This window comes from Alnus glutinosa, chromosome 1 (assembly GCF_958979055.1).
Source record: "Alnus glutinosa chromosome 1, dhAlnGlut1.1, whole genome shotgun sequence".
Classification (NCBI taxonomy): Eukaryota; Viridiplantae; Streptophyta; class Magnoliopsida; order Fagales; family Betulaceae; genus Alnus; species Alnus glutinosa.
This window is the reverse complement of record NC_084886.1, coordinates 45,257,764-45,280,720: the sequence shown is the minus strand read 5'-3', so window position 1 is coordinate 45,280,720 and position 22,957 is coordinate 45,257,764. Positions and strand designations below refer to the sequence as shown.

General features: G+C 35.2%; 3 protein-coding genes across 6 annotated transcripts; all 3 read left to right on the top strand.

The window, feature by feature from the left end:
* The first annotated feature begins 5,149 nt into the window (after positions 1-5,149).
* On the top strand, positions 5,150-9,015 carry LOC133860260 (protein DETOXIFICATION 16-like). Of its 4 annotated transcripts, none has more exons than XM_062295983.1 (8): positions 5,150-5,511; positions 6,429-6,973; positions 7,098-7,184; positions 7,299-7,355; positions 7,550-7,749; positions 7,853-7,971; positions 8,077-8,163; positions 8,830-9,015. In XM_062295983.1, the coding sequence occupies exons 1-8, from the start codon at positions 5,227-5,229 to the stop codon at positions 8,884-8,886; spliced, it is 1,437 nt and encodes a 478-aa protein (XP_062151967.1). In that variant the 5' UTR covers positions 5,150-5,226; the 3' UTR covers positions 8,887-9,015. The 4 variants fall into 4 exon arrangements, with proteins under 4 accessions (XP_062151967.1, XP_062152007.1, XP_062151899.1 ...); XM_062296023.1 differs by having other exon boundaries at positions 7,511-7,749; positions 7,853-7,975; XM_062295947.1 differs by having other exon boundaries at positions 5,151-5,511; positions 7,511-7,749.
* Positions 9,016-11,646: 2,631 nt separating this feature from the next.
* On the top strand, positions 11,647-15,631 carry LOC133852367 (ATP synthase subunit beta, mitochondrial). The gene is made up of 9 exons (XM_062289110.1): positions 11,647-12,189; positions 13,025-13,100; positions 13,211-13,299; positions 13,444-13,561; positions 13,650-13,753; positions 13,866-14,024; positions 14,136-14,360; positions 14,457-14,768; positions 15,197-15,631. Exons 1-9 carry the CDS (start codon positions 11,707-11,709, stop codon positions 15,308-15,310), a joined length of 1,680 nt encoding a protein of 559 aa, XP_062145094.1. The 5' UTR covers positions 11,647-11,706; the 3' UTR covers positions 15,311-15,631.
* A 516-nt stretch (positions 15,632-16,147) lies between these two features.
* Positions 16,148-22,180, top strand: LOC133852356 (fruit protein pKIWI502). The gene is made up of 5 exons (XM_062289102.1): positions 16,148-17,254; positions 19,632-19,731; positions 19,836-19,931; positions 20,010-20,090; positions 21,705-22,180. Exons 1-5 carry the CDS (start codon positions 16,689-16,691, stop codon positions 21,765-21,767), a joined length of 906 nt encoding a protein of 301 aa, XP_062145086.1. The 5' UTR covers positions 16,148-16,688; the 3' UTR covers positions 21,768-22,180.
* The last annotated feature ends 777 nt before the right edge of the window (positions 22,181-22,957 follow it).

The window sequence follows — 22,957 nt, the reverse complement described above, 5'->3', positions numbered from 1 at the left end:
AACCGTATGTCAAAGCAAGAGTAATTCTATGGGTTTTTTTTTTTTTTTTTTTTTTGTCTCTCTAATAATAAAGTGAGTTTTAAAATTATCATTTGATCAAAATTTAATAATAAATAATTCTAAATTTAATAATAATTTTAAACGCCACATAATTATTAAATAAAGATAAAAAAAAAAAAGGTAAAAAAAAAAAGACTCTGTCATTACTTATGAGCAGTGATGGTTGGGGTCTCCATCTTCGTATTTTATTTCCTTATTTTAATGTATTTCTCATTAAAAAAAAAATGTTAGGCTGTTAACCTTCACCTGCTCCTTTGGTTGTTTGTGTGCAAACTCCAAAGGACGTGTAGTGATTGCAAACCAGACAAGAGCATTAATGTACAAAACTCCGAAGAGAACCGTACAGGCAGTAGGCCCCGACATATTATATAGAATGTTGCACATGGGCGGCTCGAGCCGGCGGTTGTTTAAGATAAATTTTAGTAGTTGTTTGCTTGTTAATCTTGTGTTCTTTAAAAAATAAAATGATTTTTAAAATAAATATTTGATTAAAATTTTATAATAACTAATTATAAATTTAATGATGATTTTAAAGTCATCTCCAAATTATCTCGTTTTACGAAGAACACAAGAAAAACTTATAGTATTATTCGTCACTTAAAGCCCCCAATTGAATTAGGCATCCAACTAATAATCATACAATATTTATATTAAAAAAAAATTAATGCTCTAATATGGCAAAAAGTTAAAAAAATGCTCTTTAATTAAGACTGTTACTTAATAATTGTACAATAAATGTTATTTCTAAAACAAATATTAAGTCTCTAATATGATAAAAATTTAATAAATAATTTATAATTAGGCCCTCAATCATGGTAAAAACAATTATAAATTGAAAGTCTCATTATTCATATTCAACAAAAAAAATAAAAAAATAAAAAAAATCATAAATTATTAGAAAGTCTAACTTATTTACTATTTTTAAAAGCCAAATTTTTACATTCATGAAATTAGTCCAACGTGCATAATTTTTTTTTTTCTAACGTTTATTTGAATTAAATGTTTATAAAAATATAAAAAGTCTTCAACGTGTATAAATTCTCATTGTTTGTGTTGTGCATAATAAATAGAATTACATAATCGGTGAGTATTCAATGTCGAACAATTTTTTTTTCACATTATGTTCTATTACAAATCAATTTTTATAACTTATTTTCATTTTTCTCTTTATTTTTCTTTAAATTTGATTACTTAATGTATTTGAATCAAGTCATAAGTCATTCTACATCTAATAAGTTATATATATATATATATACATTTTACAAATAGATGAAAGTGTTATAATTGACATATTAAATAAAAAAACATAATATAAATATTAAAATTAATTTAGTTTAATTAATATTTAAATATATGAAAATGACATCACTTAAACTTATCACCTTTGGTATCAAAATTTATCGAGCTGACCCTAATATGGCATGTATCCAATGGTATTATCCATGCTATTGGGATCTCTCCCAAAATTGGTGGGGCTCATTTTAGGTAAAATGTATAATTGTTTACATAATTTGTGAATCCGACAAAAAATTAACACAAAATTAATAAATTATAATATATTAAAATAAAATTCAGGTCAAACCACGCTGAATCGATTAGACACGATTAATAAACAAGTCAATTTCAGGACAACCCGCATAGAGAAATGATTCTCCTACATTTTTTATACACCTCTCTTACATGTATGATATATCCTACATCTTTCATGATGAAAAAAATAAATAAAAAAATGATGCCACATAGGATGAGGTATGAAAGAGGTGTATAAAAGATGTAAGAAAATCATTTCTTACTGGCTTAACCCATAAGTGATCGAGTTGAGTATTATGTGCAAGCTTGGTTTGTTTAATTTTGTTTCAAACATGAGCTAAGCTAAAACTTATCATCAAGCTCGATTAATCTATTTTTCAAACGAACTCGAACTAACTACTAAATAAACATTTTTTTTCTTCACAAATTTATACTAATCACTAATTAATTAATTATTGTTATTTTTTTTTTATCATTTGAGTTAATTAGATATAACTTAAATCTTAATTAATTCAATCTTAAATCTCTCTCTATATATATATTACACTATGTATAGAAATTTATTATGCATACACATAAACACACGTATATTTATATTAAAATTTATAATTACAATAGTTTATATTATATTTATTCATTAAAAAGTTTTTTTTTTTTTAATTATATTTAAAAAATATATTACATAGTATATTCGCGAATGCGCACTCGTGCAAACTCCAAAGTGCTTGGGTGGACTGTTCTTTTTTTTTTTTTTGACATGTCCACACAAGAGGAGGAAGGGATATTTGAATTAGAGACCTTTACTTCATGAGGCGTAATCCCCAACTAATTGAGCTACTCCTTAGCAACAGGTGAATTGTTCTCTAATTGCATATTATAGATAGAAGAGCATTGATGTACAAAAGTCCAAAGAAAAGCTTGCAACCCCTTTTAAAAATGAAAAATGTTTTTATTTGAATTTTGGTGTTAATTTCCGTACATTTTTTTCTATTTTGTTGAGAGATATCAAAATATAAAGAAATATTTTTATTTAAGAATGTGATTTATCTAATTCGCAATAAGTATTTTTGTAATATTAAAATGTTTGGAGAGCTTTTGAAGTATGCAAAAATAATAAATTAAGGTATGTTTAGGTAGCACTGATAAGCGTTGAATGTTACACATTCAAGCCCCTTAACTTATATATGTTAATTCCTTAGCATTGTTATTTGTTTGATTTTGTGTTGTTTTATTGTTTTCAGGTTTTAAATAAAGATGCAATTAATTCCATTAATTTTGGGCTTAAAGTACACTTTGAGAAAACCTAGAAGATATGTTTAAGCTTAACCAATCATATAGGATACCTATATGATGTGGTTAAGTTTAATCAAATCAAGTGAAGGATTAAATCGGAATTTCTCTACTAAGAGTCAAAAATCGGATTGGATTCAAATTTGGATTCTGCATATGTCTCAGTGTTTGAATCATAACTTTTGCGTCAGATATCGGATTGTAATAAAATTGGTGGCGTTAGAAAGCTAATAAAAAATTAAACAAATATGTTAGAAATAGGCTTTTCCAAATTCGGACGTTTACTATATCAAAATCGCCTCGCAATAAAGGACCGCAATTCTGGCCGAATTTGGAATCCTTTTCCTACTTGGATTGAAGTTTCAATCTCCTACTTGGACAAGAAGACTCAAGAGACGATTTTTCTGGAATTACAAGAGCTTCTAGGCCTCAAAAAAAAAAAAAGACACACTGCTACCGAGAGAAAATTCAGAGAAAAACTTCTTGAAGGCTTGAAGAGTTGAAGAGAAGTAATCATGGCAAGAGGCCATTGCAGCAACTTCATGAGCGGCTAAAAACCTTTGTAGGGTATTGATGTAGCCCTATCCAAGCACAATGGTTTGATTGTATTTTAATTTAGAGAATTTTAGTTTATGCATGTTGGTTGTATAATTATGAGAATTGCTACAATTTGATATTGTTCTTCATCTTTTAATGCAATTGTTCTTCAATTCATAATCAATATTGGTAGAATTCTTCTCTTGTCTTAGAAAGCTTTTTACCTTTATTGAACTCAAATCATTATTATTTTCTGTGATTATGAGAATGATGATTATACAACGGGTTTAATTGACATATGATCAACAGGATTAGATAGGCCATGCCTAGGGAAGACGAATCGTACTACACCCTGATTTAGTGTAATTTAGGTAGACGATTCGTGCCAACCGAAGATGGGTTATACTTTTTCATTGATTGTATGTATCCTATTAAAGACGTAGCTAATCCATGCCTAGGGAAGACGGGTCGTACCGCATCTTAGTGGTTAAGTGAACGGTCCGTGCCAACCGAAGATGGATTATACTTATGCTTTAATATGGTAATTTCTTGTTTATTTATAGCATGCATAGAATGAATTTTTCTAATTAAATATGATTAACCATTGATGTGCGGATAGCGGTGAAGTCAATACTCTACTCTTTTTCTCTCTCTTATATTTCAATTATCTTTTACGTTTATTTTATGCACTTTAGTTAATTACAAATTCAACAATCTTTTCATTAGTTATTTTTAATCTTCATAAACTTGATAGCAATACCCCTGTAGTCCTTGAGGTTCGACACCCTCTCTATAGCCTTATCCTACAAGGATTCGTCCTATTGCGAGTGGTTATTTATTATTGATATATTTTGGTAAACAAAAGACCACATCAATCACTTATTTATTTTTTAATTATATTTTATTATTTTTCAAAAATATGTTTGAATATATATATATATATATATATATATTAATTTAAATTAGAGTAATGTTTATTGCATAACTTTCGTATAATTTTTGTACTAACTCTAACAATTTATTTTTTTTAAGATTAACTATTGGATATTTAAGATGAGTAATGATATTTACACAACACATTTACATGGGGTGAAACCGGGATTTGATTCTTGTACAACACCAATACAACAATTGTACAACAACCCCTCACATGAGGGTAGGCCCCAGTATGTGGGACCCACCCTCATGTGAGAGATTGTTGTACAGTTGTTGTATTGGTGTTGTAAATCTAACATTTTTCGGTGAGACCCATATGAGTAGGAGCCGCCACATGGATCACACTCCATGTGAATGTGTTGTGTAAAATGTGTTGTGCTAGAATCACTTCTCATTTAGAGCGGGTCATGATTCATACACAACACACATTATATAATACTCACATGAGTGAGACCCACCATATAAGTCCCACCCCATGTGAGTGTGTTGTGTAATAAACATTTTTTATTTAGGGCATATACATAAAAAAAAAACAGATTCAATGGTTAATATAAAATATATATATATATATATATAAAAAAAAAAAAAAAAAAAAAAAAAAAAAAGTAAGTTGTTAGAGTTATATAAGAATTGTAAAATAGTTTTTTTCTTAAAAAAAAAAAAAAACAAATGTTTTTGGTATTCACAATTTAAAATATAATAAAAAATAGCATAGTATTAGACAAAAAAATCAGACTCGAACAAGCCCTTAATCTGTAATATCAAATTACGTCTTATTACTTAAGAGATTCATTTAGCGTGTATAGTATAAATTGTTGTTAGAATAAGGATTCTCCGTCCTTTTCCTCCTTCCATTGGCAAAAGAAAGCGAGGATGGAAGGAGGAGAAAGTTCAGGTCTTAAATCTCATCTGATTAGGACCCAGGAAAGAAGCCATGATCTGGAAGAAGAAGAAGAAGATTGTTGTAGTCGTGGAGCAAATTTTGTTGAAGAAGCAAAAATGCAACTACGGCTGTCGGGGCCTCTTATAGCGGTTAGTATGTTGCAGTACAGCTTACAGGTGATATCAGTCATGTTCAACGGTCATCTTGGACAGCTGCCTCTTTCCGGTGCTTCCATGGGGTCTTCCTTTGCTTCAGTCACTGGTTTCACTGTCCTCGTAAGTTGGTGGTTCTCTTCACCGTACCTTTCCCTTTACACCCTATACCTAGATTTTTGTGGTGAAACGTATATATAACCAAAAGGGCATGATTATGTAACGGTGAAACTTGACTTATTCGTTTGGCAATGAAATAGAATTCTGATTTTTTTTTTCTTTCCTTTTTTTTTTTTAAAAAAAATAAATCATATTTTATTTAATTTTTTCAAATTTTATCTCACAAAGTCAGGCTTCGAAATTCATACAATAAATTAGAATTGAATTCTGATTTCAAAAAATTCAATACCCAAAAAAGTATAATCAGTTTTGCAATTATAATTTTGAAGTTTAAAAACTTGCAGGTGTTGTTTGGTAAGTATTGTAGAGGTGAATTTTTTTTTGACTAATAGTAAAAAGTGATTGATGTGATATAAAGTAAAAAGAATTTAAATAAAAAAGTAAAAAAAATTTGTATTTTAGTGAATTTTTTTATTGGAATTATAATAATTTTTTTTTAAATGTTTTGAAATTTATTGTTTTTAAGAAAAGTAAAAATAAAGTAGAGAAATCGTTTTATTGCTTTTCATATTTTGGTGATTTGTTTGTGGTTGATTATATTTTTAATTTCTTATTGTATTGACATACACTTATTCGACCCTCCTTTTAGGTGTTGTTTGGAGTCTAATTTATATATTCAACTCTTAAATAATTTTGAACTAGAGAGGAGCCGATTCTTCTAATTTTTTTTTTTACCTTCTTTTAAAAGAACCGGCTCCTCTCTCGTTCATTTGAGCCGGAGAGATCCAAATTCATGGAGAAATTACCTAGCGTTAAGTTTGTGAAGATAAATTGACAGATTGATGGAGAATTTTTGTGGACGATTGTCATCTCAATTGCATTAGCATCAATTTCCTCTGTTTCAAAAATGTCTTATATAGCTAGGAATGGGAAGCGCATTGGAGACGCTATGCGGGCAAGCCTATGGAGCGAAACAGTACCACATGCTTGGCGTTCACACGCAGCGAGCAATGCTAACCCTCCTGGCCTTGAGCTTTCCTCTAGCACTGATTTGGTATTATACGAGCACCATTCTCATAGCTCTAGGCCAAGACCACGAAATATCAACTGAAGCTGGAGTTTTCAATTGTTGGATGATCCCAAGCCTTTTTGCCTATGGCCTCCTTCAATGCCTGAACAGATTTTTACAGACCCAAAACAATGTTGTTCCTATGCTGATAACCTCTGGATTCACAGCTTTGCTACACGTTTTTGTTTGCTGGGTTCTTGTGTTCAAAGTCGGACTTGGGATAAAAGGATCTGCCTTGGCAATTACCATTTCCAATTGGGTTAATGTGCTTTTGTTGGCAATTTATGTAGAAGTTTCTCCAGCTTGCATGAAAACTTGGACTGGTTTTTCAAAAGAAGCCCTGCATGATGTTCTCAGCTTTATAAAGCTAGCTGTTCCTTCAGCAATCATGATATGGTAAGTTCTGTTTGATTCTCCTGAGTAATATGTTTGAAGCATGCTTGAAGAAACAGTGCTCTTCTATGATATGCCAAGACATTTGAAGCATTTAGCTTAGTTTTTTGATAACTTTGATTGACAGCTTCGAATATTGGTCCTTCGAAATGGTTGTTCTCTTATCCGGTCTTCTCCCAAATCCAAAATTAGAGACATCTGTGTTATCGATAAGGTATATATACCTCGTCATATTCATAATGTTTTTGAAAATCTAGAAGTCAGAATAGGGAGGCATATATGGTATATCCTAGATTTACCTTAAAACTTTCGACATTTTTTTATGCAGCCTTAACACATGTTGGATGGTTTATATGATCTCTGTTGGACTTGGCGGTGCTATAAGGTTAGTGACTTGATATGCTTTGGTAAGAGTAGTTATTTAGTAGATTGTTATGCGACTGACATTGGATCAGCACTTGTAAAACAAAAAATCAAGAGTTGATTTTCACTGTCACGTGTTCCTACACTTTCTTTAAAACTAAAGGATTCTTCTTATAGTACAAGAGTGTCAAATGAATTGGGTGCTGGGTGCCCCAGTGGGGCGCGCTTGGCTCTTTCTGTCATGATCATAGTGGCCATCTCAGAGGGTGCAGCTGTGGGAATTACTACAATTCTGGTGCGCAATGTTTGGGGAAAGTTGTATAGCAACGAAGAAGAGGTGATCAGATACGTTGCTAAAATGATGCCACTGCTTGCACTATCAGACTTCTTGGATGGATTCCAATGTGTACTTTCAGGTCTTGAATTCTGTCACAAGTACTAAGTTCAATGTTCAATGGTTACTGATTACTTGATTGATTCAAGTGCTTTATTGTAATTTCCGTTTGGCTATATATCTAGGGGCTGCTAGAGGATGTGGGTGGCAAAATCTATGTGCATTTATAAATCTTGGCGCTTACTATGTTGTGGGAATACCTTCTGCTGTGCTCTTTGCTTTCATCTTCCATTTTGGAGGCACAGTGGGTCTCTCCTCTCTTCTCTCTTCTCTCTCTCTCTGTCTCTCTCTTTGCTATTCAAGCTGTCTCTCTCTTTGCTATTCAAGCTGTGAAATTGGTGTTAAGCAGGGGCTTTGGATGGGAATCATATGTGGACTTTCTGTTCAAGTTGTGGCACTTGTTATAGTAAACGTATGCACTGATTGGAATCAAGAGGTAAGAAGATTTCAATCAACTTAGGCCCTTAATCTATAGGAACCAAGTAAGAAATAACCCAAAAATTTGCCCAACAATGGCACTTTAATTAATGGTAAAAAAAATTGGCATCATCCCACAGCGTATTGGAATATTAACGGAAAATTTCACTTACCTCCTAATCTTTTATTATTTTTGTAATCGTACTCTCCATCTTTAAAAAGTTATAATGTCAGGTCATGTTTGAAAACTTTGCAATGTCATCCATCCGTTAAGATTTTCTGTTAAATCTTAATGGAGGATGCCAATACCAAAAATACTCCTGTTCTTTTTTTTTGAAAAAAAAAAAAAAAACAGAAATTGACATTTGCTTTGGTTGACCTGCAGCCAAGCTGGGGTCAAGCTTTGTTTTTTAATTTTTAATTAGGGTAATTTTGTCATTTTATAAATTTTACAAGAGTATAAAGAACATTTCATTTATATATTAACTGTTTGATTTAACTTATACTGCAATATCGTATTTGAATTATAAAGGCTCCTTAAAGAGAAGGCTTTCCTCTACAGAGTTCATCTGTCCTGGTTTTTTAGGCATAAATGATCATTATTTAATTTATTTTCCCTACAAATATTGGATTTTATATATTAAAAGTATGATTTTTTAAATAACATCTTTCTTCCTTTCTTCAGGCGATGAAAGCTGTGCGTGGTGTTCAGAAAATCATAATTATTAATGTGGAACAGTAGATTTGGTTTCCACAACAAACCAAGAAAACAAATTGATGATACATATAATTCTCTTTTCAAGGAAAGAAAAATTATGCACTTCTGGTGGAAAATAAAAGCTTGATATATGATATATTGATATATCTCTCATTAATGTTGAAAAGTGGTACACTAGACATGGAAGGTTTCAGCCCTATTAACGTGGAAAGGGCGAGGGCGAGTGAAAATGGCTATTTTGAGGGAGCCGATTTTTCTAGGGCTAGTTTGATATATTTTGAAGCCTAAAGTGATAAGTTTAATCGATGCATTTTTCTTATATTTGAATTGTATTAATTTTAATTTTAATACTGTATTTTATTTAAAAAGTCAATTTTCTTACTTTATGGAATGCAAAACTACTGATTAAGTTTTTATGTTCAAGACTTTTCGTATTCTTCTCCATATAATTGATGTTGGAGCACATCGGAGACAAACACTTTTCATGTTTTACTGACAATTTAATTGAAATTGATGTTGTCACCCTGGGAAAAGTTATGCTTGTCGAACTTTTAAGAATGTGAAAATGGGGAAGTAAACAAATGGATATTCCAAAAATTTATATACCTTGAAAAAATTATAACGTTAGGGGGCTTAATTATTAAATTTTATGGAAATGCCACTATTTATAAACATGAATTGTACACCTTAGAAGAAATTAAACGACGACATGTTATTAAAAAAAATTTAAAAAGAAACACCAAACAAACAGGACTAGATTAATAACTATGGTTCAAGCGAATAGGTTAATAACGGATAATTTTAAGGTAATTCAACTCATACGAGGAACTTTAAACCTCCTAAAACAACTATAAGAGTAGAATAATTAACTTCTTTGATTATGTTTATTCTACAAACAATAGGCTTTATAGCCCTACAAGTCATCGATTGAACTAATAAAGTAAACTAATACTACTTAGAGATACATGCAATCTCTTGATTCTTTATTATCGTAATCCTAATGAAAATAGAAATTATCTCTATCTTTGCACTCCATTGGCTACGTAACACACTTCAAAATACAAAACACTCAAAATTATTTTTAAGTTTATGTCATATCAGAACATTTTTACAAATAGGGTTGAAATGATCAAAACACTTAAGAAACCTCTCCATCCCAGAACTATGGAGGGGACTTGAAAGGGGCTTAATCAGACTCCTCTAGGCTTAGGTTCTAGTCAAATATGTCTATGTTTTCTTTCATCATTTCTTTGTTAAAGCTCTTCACAAGCACACTACCCATGGTCGTATACCCATATCATGCAGATCTTCACATAACAATAAAAATCACCATCTTGCTTCAACTAATAGGATTAAACTTAATTTGATGCATTTTATTCATTAAAAAAAAATGGAAAACAAATAAAACTTTGAAACATTTGGATTATGTTAAGCATGCTTGAAGGAATGCAAGGCCTATGTTATTTCTACTTGAAGAATGTTAGTCAGATTACTCAATTCCAAATGAAATGGATATGAGTCGGTTTGTTATTTTAAAATGGGTAAAATGGTATAAAAAATAAAATGACCATTTTACCCCTCTAAAATAAGCTAACCGGCTTCTCTCCATTTCAAATAAAATTGAAAACATCCATTTCCGGGTCACCGGGTGGGTGCCTATTGACCAAGTGAACCTCTAGTGGACTGTAAAAAGACCAATAATCTTACATAGAATGGTCATAGTTGATCCCATATCAGCCTAAAGCCTGGCCCAAACTGGGATTGAGTGACTCCGGGTAGAAAAGTCAATGCCAGGTGGCCTTATTAGGATCATATTCACTCTTAAAAAAAATACAAAATTTTCATTTCTCATTTGACATTATATCCATAGAAAGGAATTAATATCTAGCAAATAAGTTATTTATATTGTGTTTTATATTAGAGCATTAGGCCATTAGCCACAGACTTTTTAAACCGCACTTTCTTTTTTAAATGTATGAAAAACTCTCAAAAATTAGAGAAATGATCCCTACACTTATTTTTCACAACAGTCCCACAACAAGCTGACGTGGCTGGTAATATTTTATTATTTTTTAAATAATAAAATATTACCAGCCACGTCAGCTTGTTGTGGGGCTGTTGTGAGAAATGAGTGTAGGAATCATTTCTCCAAAAACTATCTTAATATTTTTGTTCATTTCCATAAAATACGCTCCTAGTTAAATCTCACTCGAGGATATTAATATTTTTCTCTAAGAATTATTTGTCGCTATTTTTAAATTTATGAATTTAAAGACTTTTAGATAACAAATTAGACAAATCCCTTTAAAAAAATAAAAATAAAATTAGACAAATATGAGAATTTCATTTTATTTTCCCCAATATTTTTTTTCATTTTCCATGGACAAGGCTTTTGGGCTTTTATGACTTGGCCCCAATTCCCAAACACGTTTGACTCATCGTTCATGCTACCTACTTTTAGTGGAGTGAACATCAGAGGGTATAAAAGTCTTTTAGCAGTTAATTTTTTTTGAATGATCATTTATCAAGCACAGGACGCATTATTTTGGCAGGGGGATCACCAGCAAATTTTGGAAACTCAAGGCTCAAACGACATCGTTTCCTCTTCAGTCTCAGGTTTGAGAAGTACACGCCGGACCCGGCGCAGGTTCCCCCACATTGGCAACATCAAAACGGTAAAAGGAAATGACACAAGAAAAAAACATAAAGAAAAAAAAAGAAAAAAACGAATATTCCCATTTTAGCCACTATAGCTGTACATATAATCGAACAGCCAGAGTCCACAAACCCTAGCCTCTCTCTCTCTCTCTCTCTCTCTCTCTCGTTCTCTGAAGCTCTATCAGAATGTCTTCTCGGAGACTCTTATCCTCGCTGATCCGATCGTCCGCGCGGCGATCTTCTTCCAGATCGCCGATCTCAAGCCCTAGCCCTAGGCTCGCGTCCCCGTCGCCCATAAGCCGAGCTTCACCGTACGGCTACCTCCTGACGCGCGTGACCCAGTACGCGACTTCAGCCGCTGCGGCATCCCCGCCGGCCCCGTCGGCTTCGCCGAAGGAAGCTGGGAGGAGCGGGAAGATCACAGACGAGTTCACTGGAGCGGGTTCGATCGGACAGGTGTGCCAGGTGATCGGTGCCGTAGTGGACGTGAGGTTCGCGGAAGGGCTGCCGCCGATCCTGACGGCGCTGGAGGTGCTGGACAACTCGATCCGGCTAGTGCTGGAGGTGGCGCAGCACTTGGGGGAGAACATGGTCCGTACCATTGCTATGGACGGGACCGAAGGGTTGGTCAGAGGGCAGCGCGTTCTCAACACCGGTTCTCCTATCACCGTGAGTTTCGTTTCTTTGGCTTTCTTGAGCTGATGGTTTTATTTGACGAGATTTGGTGAGAAATGTTGGGGATTTTGGCTTATATTCTTGGAAATGAGCTTACCTTTGGTCGTTCTTGTGATCTGTAGCAACATATGCTGCTGTGTCTTGCTGATCTTGGTGTTGTTTTTCCTTTTGTGCTGAGAAAATGTGGGAAAGCAAAACTTATATTTTCGATCGTTTAAGACTTCCCAAATTATTAACCGTTCGGTCAACGATTCCGAAACGAACATTTTGTTCTGTTGGAACAGAAAACATAAAATGTTTTAACTTTTATTGGTTTTCTCATCTGTTTTATCAGCAACCAAAAGGAGGATTATTTTTCCAGTCTTTGTAATGGGAAATGGGTGTTGGAGTTATTCTTGTGATATGGATCAAGGGTTTTATATGGTGCATTAATTTTTAAGTGGTATTCGTGCAATAGTGATTCTGATTGCTGTTAACAGTTAACGTTTTTTGACTTACTCCATTTCAAACTTTGCTCATGTGTATTGCGTATTAATATTCTGCTATTATAATGAATGTTAGCCTATGGAATTCCACCAGTTCCCTGTCACTTTACGGAGCTTACGCAAGGATATTCACATTGGTTTTGGAATAATAGGATGTTGCTTTTTATAGGTGTTCTGATTTTGTTGGTAGTATCTGTTTTCTGATTTGTTTTCGTTCAAAATTTTGCAGTCTGTTCTTTGATTATCCACATTTTGTTTGTTTGTCTTTTTTATTAAGTTTCTTTTGGGTCACTTTGATAACTTTTTATTTCCATTGCCTGATTTGCTCATCATATGCCCTTTAGGTTCCTGTTGGTAGAGTTACTCTTGGCCGTATCATGAATGTTATTGGAGAACCTATTGACGAGAAGGGCGAACTCAGTAAGAAATTTATAAATATTCCATTGTCGATTAGTTTATCAGTTGTTGGTTGTTTGTTTCCATTGTGATGTAAATTTTCTGAAAATTTCGTTGGGAAAATACTTCAACAGAAACCGATCACTATTTACCCATCCATAGAGAAGCTCCATCATTTGTTGAGCAGGCAACTGAACAACAAATCCTTGTTACTGGAATTAAGGTATTGTCTCTCCCCACTTCTACTCTAGAACCTGGATTCTTGTGTATTTTTAGAGTTGGATTAAGTGTGATGTGATAACAGTGATGCAATAACAGTCACAAAATTTGCTTGTGTTATTTATTTGTTTATTTTTTTAATCTTAAGGTTGTTGATCTTCTTGCACCATACCAAAGAGGTGGTAAGATTGGGCTGTTTGGAGGTGCTGGTGTAGGAAAAACGGTGCTTATCATGGAACTTATCAACAATGTTGCCAAAGCTCATGGTTGGTTTTACTCAAATACACATGTCAGGCTGTGTTTGCTAATTGATTTTTTTTTTTTAAATTGACCTGTACCTGTACTCTTTGATAGGTGGTTTCTCTGTGTTTGCTGGTGTTGGAGAACGCACTCGAGAAGGCAATGACTTATACAGGGAAATGATTGAGAGTGGTGTCATTAAGCTTGGTGAAAAGCAGGTTAATAGAATGCAGTTCACATGTTTCTTAATTTTGTTTCCTGTCCCTCAAACATTATTCTTTGAATTTTATTTTTCATTCTATATTTGAACTCCATTATATCCATCTTCAGGCTGAGAGCAAATGTGCTCTTGTCTATGGTCAAATGAATGAGCCCCCTGGTGCTCGTGCTCGTGTTGGTCTTACTGGTCTGACTGTGGCTGAACATTTCCGTGATGCCGAGGGGCAGGACGTGCTTCTCTTCATTGACAACATTTTCCGCTTTACCCAAGTAAGCTTAATTGTCAAGGAACCTTTTTCCTCCCCTAAGAATTACCTTACATCATGCAATTCATCTTGCTAATGTTGCCATCCTCTTCGTTCTTTCTGGTGCATCCTGCAGGCTAACTCTGAGGTGTCTGCTTTGCTTGGGCGTATTCCATCTGCTGTTGGTTACCAGCCAACTTTGGCTACGGATCTTGGAGGCCTTCAAGAGCGTATTACAACCACCAAGAAAGGTTCCATTACCTCTGTCCAAGCTATCTATGTGCCTGCTGATGACTTGACAGATCCAGCTCCTGCTACAACCTTTGCTCACTTGGACGCCACAACTGTGCTGTCGCGATCGGTGTGTCCATGTTTCATGAATTACTAAAGGTTCTTATGGAATCCTTATTGCCTATGATATTGTCTTATTACTTCTTTGTCTTTCTAATGTGAACAGATCTCCGAGCTTGGTATCTATCCTGCTGTTGATCCTCTAGATTCTACATCTCGTATGCTCTCTCCTCACATTTTGGGTGAGGAACACTACAATACCGCTCGTGGGGTACAGAAGGTTCTTCAGAACTACAAGAATCTGCAAGATATCATTGCTATTTTGGGAATGGATGAGCTCAGTGAAGATGACAAGATGACTGTTGCCCGTGCACGTAAAATTCAGAAGTTCTTGAGCCAGCCTTTCCATGTTGCTGAAGTGTTCACTGGTGCACCTGGCAAATACGTGGATTTGAAAGAGAGCATTAACAGCTTCCAGGTACTTCCCTCACCCTCTTTCTTACTTCAAATGATGGAGAATAATCCTGGAACTGTATCCTTGATAACATATCTTATAGCTCCAATTATAGTTTGCATGGCTGATTATGAAGTTTGGGAAAGTTCATGTCTTTATGTCTAGACTATCCATCTAAAAAGGGTCTATTGTCTATATATATATATATATATTGATGATTATGCCAATTGAGTCTTTAGGATCTGAATGTATTAAAGGATTTTAGTTGTGGAGCGAAACAGTTTTTCATAATTTTTTTTGATCTATCAATCTTTTATTTATTTATTTTAATTAAACAAATAGCAACCCTACATGTGGGGGCATTCATATGGCACAATATATTTCCGCAATCAATTGGTAACACCATCCGTGATCTTCACTCATCGGAGTTTTTGTTGTTGTCTGGTTGACAGGGAGTGTTGGATGGAAAATATGATGACCTTTCAGAACATTCATTTTACATGGTTGGAGGGATTGAGGAGGTCATTGCCAAGGCTGAGAAGATTGCCAAGGAGTCTGCAGCCTAGTTGTATTCCCATCTCTACCCCGTCTCTCTTGTTTACCTTCTCTTGATAATTGCGAAAACCAATAATTTAGGTGGGTGTTGGCGGATGCCAGCAACAGGATTTTTCATTTTTTGAGATCGGATGTATCAGGATTTTCCATTTCTGTTTTAATCTGACTCCCGAGTGTGAAATAGAAATGGAGTGGATGGCCTGCCCCCCCTTTTTTAGCTTGTTTAATAAGGGGAAAAGAAAGCAGACATGTATATTTTTTACCTTGTGTTTTCGGAACATTGAAACGTGTTAATGTCAAATCCTTGTTTCGTCTGGAATTACCAGACGCAATGCTGACCGTGCCTTGATGACGCGCTTGCCTTTACGTATGCCTCCTGGACTTGCTTTGAAATTTTTCCTTTGTCCAAAATTTTTGCCTGAAGTTTGTAGAATGGCTTGCTAATCGTCAATGCGACAGAGAGGTAATCGATACACCTAATAAGCATCCTATTTGCAACGTTTTCCTAATGCTCCAATTTTTGCAATGCCGCCTCAATTTATCATTGAGGTTACAATTTCTTTAGCTACATAAAATTGCAAAAAAATATTTATTAGATAAATTAATGACTTTTTTTTTTCCAAGCCTTTTATTTTATAGAAAGTTTTGAATTGCGGAAGGGATATTGTAATTTTAATAGAGGATATTGTAAAATTAAAACGTTGGAAAGACATTATTAAAAAAAAAGTTACATATTAACGAGAAGGTAGAGATTTGGTGTCTTCGAGTAATTGGCATGGAAATATAAGCCAGGAGCTCGATCCTCCAGCCTCCAGGAAATCGGTATTCACTACAAATAGGTTAGTTTTTGAAGGACGATCTGTGAAATTCATGGCCAAAGTACAGTATTCGCTTACTGGTCCATTTTAACGTTTGGACTTGAGCAGAGAATTTGATGGAACTTAATCAACCTTCGCCCTTCAACAAAATCGTGTAGACAAGTTTCAAGCTCGTATAGGAGCAGGGATCTCCGATCCCTCGAGAGAAGGGCTGCGGCCTGCGGCCTGCGGGCAGGTTTTGGCTGCCTGAACAACTCCTCCATATGAGATGTCCGAATTGCATGCAGAGGATCCTCGCTCAACCGGAACAAATGTTACTGCAATTTGAGTGATTTCCAAGCATTCTACGGCTATGATCTTTTTAGCTACTTATCCTCCAGACTTCCAGGATCGACTAGAATCACGACACGTGGAACATCACCTCCCTCCCCCCTAATACGCACCCCCGGCGCATCGTATCACACGCCACCTCATCACCACCCGGCACACCTACCTTAGGGTCGGCTCTCCCTAGTCCCCGCCACGAAGACCAAACTTTATATACTCCCTCTACAACCGACCATCAAAAACCATGTCCGTTGCTCTCTCTCCAACGCGCCTCTCTCTGGCGCCCTCTCTTCCCCATGCGCACTTTAGCCCGCCCCTCCCTTCCATGTCTATCCTACGCCGCTTCAACCTCCGCCAACTAAAGCTCCACCACCACCACCGCCGCAGATCCGCTACAGCCGTCGCCGCCGCCGTACGGCAAGACACAATAGTCTGGACCCAAGCGCCGCTCTCCGAGATCAAGCCTGCCGCCGAGTCCCTCTTCCACGTGAGCATCGACGTCTCCGACGCCCCTGACCTCGCTGCGTCCCACACGTGCGCCGGGCAGTACCTCCAGCTCCGAGTCCCCGACTTCGCCAAGCCTTCCTTCCTGGCCATCGCGTCCCCGCCCTCGTTCGTGGCGGCGCGCGGCGCGTTTGAGTTCCTGGTGAAGAGCGTGGCCGGCTCCACCGCCGAGCTGCTCTGCGGCTTGAAGAAAGGCGATGTGGTTGAACTCAGTCAGGTTATGGGGCGAGGGTTCGATGTCGACCTCATCGAACCGCCAGAGGCTTATCCTACGGTTCTGATTTTCGCGACCGGATCGGGAATCAGGTCAGGTTTCTGAATTTTAATTTTTTTTTTCTTTATTTTCTGTTTGGTTGCTGGGAAAAAGTTAGAACTCGAAAGGACCGTTTTATAATTTTCTGTTATGTTAGCTTTGCTTACTGAAAGGAATGAGAATTTTCAACTCGAATGCGTAGAATGGATGTGATAGTTGAATGTAATTTCCGAAAACAATAGAAAACTCGCCCAGTATATAGCTACATAGCCCTCATTAGTTTACTTTGGGGGATAGATTGTGGTTTTGGCTTCTGGGTGTCGAAATTGGAAAAAATAAAAAATAAAAGGGAAAAATATTTGTATCTGTAGACTAAACTTTAGGAAGCTTTTGTGTTTTATGGCCTAACCACTGGGGTTAAAGTGTGTTTTCTCCAAATAAAAAGTGCAAGACTTAAAAGCTCGGTTTGTAATTATGCATTTCTGAGAGATCCATCTTTTCCTGACTGTATTCTATTAAGGTAAGTGTCTTGGCATTGAGTTCGTTTGATATGGGATGAATGTGGACCAAGTTCATTTCGTATTTGGAGGTTTAGTCAAACTATTGTTTCAATTTGATTGATGAGATTCTAAAACAGAGTTGAATTGGGAACTTTCTTTATGGTTTAAACGTTGCGGAAGATGTCTAAGTGAGAAATTGGGTACTTGGTTTGTACTTGAAGAAAGGAAAGCATTGATTAAGCTTTCCCCTTTATTTTTCTCATTGTAAATAGGGCCTTGATATTTGGTGCTTTTATGTGGGAAAACTTTTTAATTGTGCTTCCTTTTTTTTTTTCTTTTTTTTTTTAAGTATTTTTAATTGTACTTGGGTTGCACCTTTTTACAATTCTTAATAAATTGCGTTTATTTTTAAAGAAAAGAAATCTAATTGTACTATCCTGGCAGTAGTTCTGTATGTCCAAACCAGTAATCATCCCTTGTTATTAAAATGCATTTAGGTGCCTATTAAGGACCCTGGAATATCTTGTGGATCATGTTTTCTGTTAAAATTCAGGAATGGTCCTTCTATCTTATTTTCGTTGATTTAACTTTAGAATGTATAATAATTAAGGGTAGGATGGGTACCCTCTTGAGCTAGTAGTATTCGCTGTGTATGATAAGATACATGACCTGTTACCTTTTTGTACTCATCTTCCTTTATCCTAGGATACTGTGTAATTGGTAGAATAACTCCTAGGTGGACCTTGAGGCATTCCAGAGCACCTGTGGTTAAGTTGATGATATCAAAGTGTAGATTTGGAAACTTTCATAAACAAGCATGATATTTCAATTTTCGAGGTCCTATTCTTCTGGTGACATTTAGATGTTAGAACATATGCTTGTAGCAAATCTGAACTAGAATATTTGCCATATCAGATTGTTCAACTGCTTATTTTGTACCTTCTATTGCTTTTTCTTCAAGTGATATGGCAACTGGACCAATTGGTTTAGATACTACTATCGAATGGGTAGTTATGATAGTATACCTTTTTCCCTATGCTTTGCACCAGAACCGTTTAAGTTTTGAGAAAATGTAACTTCTGAAGACTGCTGTTGTCTTGTGGAAAGTATTATGAATTGTTTTTTACTTATATAAAAAAATCCATGGATTTAATTTCGTGAAAGATCATATTCAGTATCAAAAACCTGTTTAATTACTCTGAATAAGCTTTTTCAATGATTATTACTAATCGAATTTGAATTTGAATTTTCCATTTGAAGAGCAGAAGTCCTTTGTGTCACCTTTTCTTTAGCAACATAACCTCCTTTTTGCGAAGGATTCCAGTTTATACCTTATTGCCTAAGCCTTATTGTCCATAATGTAATACCTGGAAAGCAAACTAAATATAGCTTCTTGAATTATTTTGTTGATACCATCAATGATTTAACTCTTTTTTATTTTTGATAACCGGGGTATCCGGGACCATCAATGATTTAACTCCTAACATGAAGGTTCGGAGTTTGATCAAATGTTTGGTGTTCTCTTAAATGTATATTGTCCTTTTGATTGTAATTTTCTTGCATTTTGCCAAACTCAATCTATAGCTAATAATTTGACTAGATATCTCAAAAGTAATTCTTTGTTTCTAGTCTATAATGGTTAAGTGTTTGTATTCCATATGCTCATTAATGTTATAGTGCATGAAAGAATTATTCAGCTAGCAGCTCAATGTACTATTGTCCCTTGATCCCCTTGTATGCCAATGTTTGTGGATTTGTCCGTGTCCACTTCCTTGTCAATTACTAATTTCTCTCGACTTTCTCATATTCAATAGCAGCTTAATGTACTATTCTTCCTTGATCCCCTTGCATGCCAATGCCAATGTTTGTGGATTTGTCCGTGTCCACTTCCTTGTCATTTACTAATTTCTCTCGACTTTCTCATATTCAGTCCAATCCGGTCTCTCATTGAGTCAGGAATTGGTGCTTCTAAGAGATCTGATGTGAGGCTTTATTATGGGGCTAGAAACCTTAAGCGAATGGCTTATCAGGTTTGCTTAAATGTCATTACTATCACAGATATATTTTGTAGAACCAGCAAAGCTAGTCCGCCTATGGAAGTTGATTTTAAAACTTGTGCTTCTTCCTCTTATAGGAGAAATTTAAAGATTGGGAATCTTCTGGGGTTAAGATTGTGCCTGTATTATCCCAACCAGATGACAGTTGGAGGGGTGAAAGTGGCTATGTACAGGTATAGTGTGCACGTGAGCAATTGAGCTTTGGTCTTGTTTGTCCCCAAGAGTAATTTCCTGTACGATTGCTTTTGCAGGCTGCTTTCACTAGAGCGAAGCAAATTTACAGCCCTCAGTCTGCTGGTGCTGTGCTCTGTGGACAGAAACAAATGACTGAGGTTTGCCACTCTTCTAGTTCAAATGATTTAATTTGTTACTTCCTTCATCTCAAAATAGATAATAACCTATCCTTTTAGGGTTGCCTCAAAATACATGAAACCTTCAGAAAGTAGAAGTTCGTAATTTTTCGATTTGCTATATTATCTTCACCTTTTCTCAAAAGAAAAACAAGATTCTTATGGTTAATTGTATTGTAACAATGTAGGCTTTCACTTGTTAGGTTTGACCTACATATTTGTCGACGTCTGCTTTTCCAGTAGTTCCATAGTATAGAACTATTGGGCTCACTACTATCAGAATACATTTATGACCTCTTTCAGTTCTTATTAATCACTTAACGTTGATGAATGACTTACACCTTATGCTAAATATAGTGGGATAAAAAATTCATTTAATAAGAAAAGCGCAGAAAAAATTTATTGTTATAAATTTACAGCATAGTAGTACCATGATTTTTTTCTTCAGTTTACAAAGAATCTCTTACGGAATGTTTGAATTTGACAATGCGTCATCTACTTTCAGTGATAATTATTTTTACACTTTAGAGAAGTTTCTTTTATGCCCATGAGCAATAATAGTGAGATGTCCAAAACTGAAGTACTTTCCTCAAAACTTGATGAAGAATGCTAACGGAAGCACTGATAGAGCAAATATTTGCAATAACTTGATGTTTAAAGAACTAGTTCAGCTTCCTGCTGTGGGTCTGATCTAAAAGGCCTTCTTTTTCTGCTTAACAATTGATTAAGAAGTTATGATATGATATGAAAACTTTCTGTTTGAAGGAAATGTTCAAAGTGTTAATTAGGTAGATATACAGGAATATGAAGTAAAAGTTGAAATCCTAGGGATAACAGGGGTTACAATAAAAAAAAGGGGAAATTTCATTATAACTTCTGGAGTTTTTGTGCAATTTCAATTTACTCCTTGGGTTTTTCGCACATTTCATTTCACTTCTTCCATCCGAAACTTATTTTATGCCCACATAAACAATTTTGTTACATCGCATGCCACATGTTAAAAAATAATTTTTTGTTATATTTAAAAAGCCAAAAACTGATAAAAGCAAAAGGAAAAAAGGTGTGGTGGAGTGGGGTGGGTCACCCCTCTTCCGCTGCTCACGCGGCCACCCCCAACCGAGGATGGCTTGCATGGCCACCTCCCAACAGAGCTGGCTCCATGCGAATCTAGGTTGGGGTTAGAAAAGGAGCTAGCTTTGTTGTACTTGACCAAGCTTGGTTCTAGCCTTCTAGGTAGCTTATTTCAATAATTACATTGGGAAATCTTTCTGCTGTTTGGATCTGACACTATCTTGGATCCGTTCTTCTGCTTTATTTTCATTGCTTATGGCCCTTATTGTTATTCACTTCTTCTTGATCCATGTTTATCAGCAATAATGATATACTTGTTTTGTAGTGGTAATGGTGAATGAATGCATACAATGTGTTTATACAGCCGTCTTTTTCCCGAATTATCCGAGTTTATACACAACATTATTCGCAGTCCATCAAGCTAGTAATTTTGGCATTCCCACACAGGCATCATGTCATCATCATCATCATCATCATCAAACTTTAATGTTTAATAGTTACACTACTGATGTCTGCCTTTTGCAGGAAGTCACCTCAATTCTTGTAGCAGATGGGGTGTCAAGTGAGAAGATACTAAAGAACTTCTGACAAACCAGATGGAGTTCATATTGTTGTATTATTATTGAGCAACAGCTAGTGATTTATTCGGCCCCTCCGATGAACATTATCTCGGCTTGGCATCAAAAAATAAAACCAATCTTGGGATTTTTGAGCATGTGTGGGCTATGGAGATCCTGCTGTTCTTCCAATAGCAATCTATATTGGAGATACACGTCCCACGCCATGGACTTGAGCCCATTACCTGAAGAAAGGACAACTTGAGAATGAGATGGTGAACAATAGAGATACACGTGGACCATGCTGCATTGCCAATTGCAATTACTCTAGATTAAATCCCAAATTTCTCAATTACAAAGTTTTCTTCCAAACTGGTTAAAGGAATTTCATCAAACCCAATCTACTAAATTGACGTGTTCAAAATTCATGTGTTCTTACATGCATTATTAATTCTCACATGCCTTTTAAAATATCTTGGATTAATAAATTTGGTTGGAGATTTTTCTTTTTTTTAATCATTTCTTAATGGAAAATTACCAAATAATGGAATTTATCATAAACAATATGCCGATGAACAAATAAATATTAAAAAGAAAAAGAAAAAAGGACAAAAAGATTCATGCAATATGACTCTATTTATGCGGGAACAATAAAAATCGAAGAAAAAGAAGTATTCTGACAGACAATAAAGCAAAAGATTCTCATAAACAATAATTCAAGTGTCCAAAGTGATCTAAAGGGCTCTATAGAAGGGTCTACCCAAACCTAAAAGGCTAAAGGGACAAAAGAAATCAGAATTTGCTTCTTGAAATATTCTCTCAATATCCTCCGTGTTCTCAAGCACATCCAAAGCTTGTTTTTATAAGTGAATTTCACATACTGGGTTTCAATTCAAACAATTAGGCTGTGTTAATGTGTTTTGGGACGTGTTTTTTTTTTAGTTTGAAAGTGTTAAGATAACAACATAAAAGTACAAACAGTTTTTGTGTTTACGAATGTTGTCTTCAGATTGTTTGTTATTTTGAAAATAGAAAACAAAACTTTAAACAAACGAACGGAGCCCTTTGTTTATCTATTTCAAGTTAATTGCTTTCTATACTGAATAATGATTGTTGTACACCAAGTGTACAACAATCTTACAACACCCCTTCACAAGGGGTGGACCCCACAGTGTATGGGGCCCACCCCTTGTGAAGGGGTGTTGTAAGATTGTTGTACAC

What these genes read in the sequence shown, in the direction of transcription:
- LOC133860260 (XM_062295915.1), top strand. Translation starts at nt 5,227, where the DNA reads ATGGAAGGAGGAGAAAGTTCAGGTCTTAAATCTCATCTGATTAGGACC. An exon ending in TCACTGGTTTCACTGTCCTC is followed by an intron (nt 5,512 to 6,428) that starts GTAAGTTGGTGG and finishes TGTCTTATATAG; the next exon opens with CTAGGAATGGGAAGCGCATT. An exon ending in CCTTCAGCAATCATGATATG is followed by an intron (nt 6,974 to 7,097) that starts GTAAGTTCTGTT and finishes TTTGATTGACAG; the next exon opens with CTTCGAATATTGGTCCTTCG.
- LOC133852367 (XM_062289110.1), top strand. Translation starts at nt 11,707, where the DNA reads ATGTCTTCTCGGAGACTCTTATCCTCGCTGATCCGATCGTCCGCGCGG. An exon ending in CAATGTTGCCAAAGCTCATG is followed by an intron (nt 13,562 to 13,649) that starts GTTGGTTTTACT and finishes ACTCTTTGATAG; the next exon opens with GTGGTTTCTCTGTGTTTGCT. An exon ending in CAACTGTGCTGTCGCGATCG is followed by an intron (nt 14,361 to 14,456) that starts GTGTGTCCATGT and finishes TAATGTGAACAG; the next exon opens with ATCTCCGAGCTTGGTATCTA.
- LOC133852356 (XM_062289102.1), top strand. Translation starts at nt 16,689, where the DNA reads ATGTCCGTTGCTCTCTCTCCAACGCGCCTCTCTCTGGCGCCCTCTCTT. An exon ending in GCGACCGGATCGGGAATCAG is followed by an intron (nt 17,255 to 19,631) that starts GTCAGGTTTCTG and finishes TCTCATATTCAG; the next exon opens with TCCAATCCGGTCTCTCATTG. An exon ending in TTAAGCGAATGGCTTATCAG is followed by an intron (nt 19,732 to 19,835) that starts GTTTGCTTAAAT and finishes TTCCTCTTATAG; the next exon opens with GAGAAATTTAAAGATTGGGA.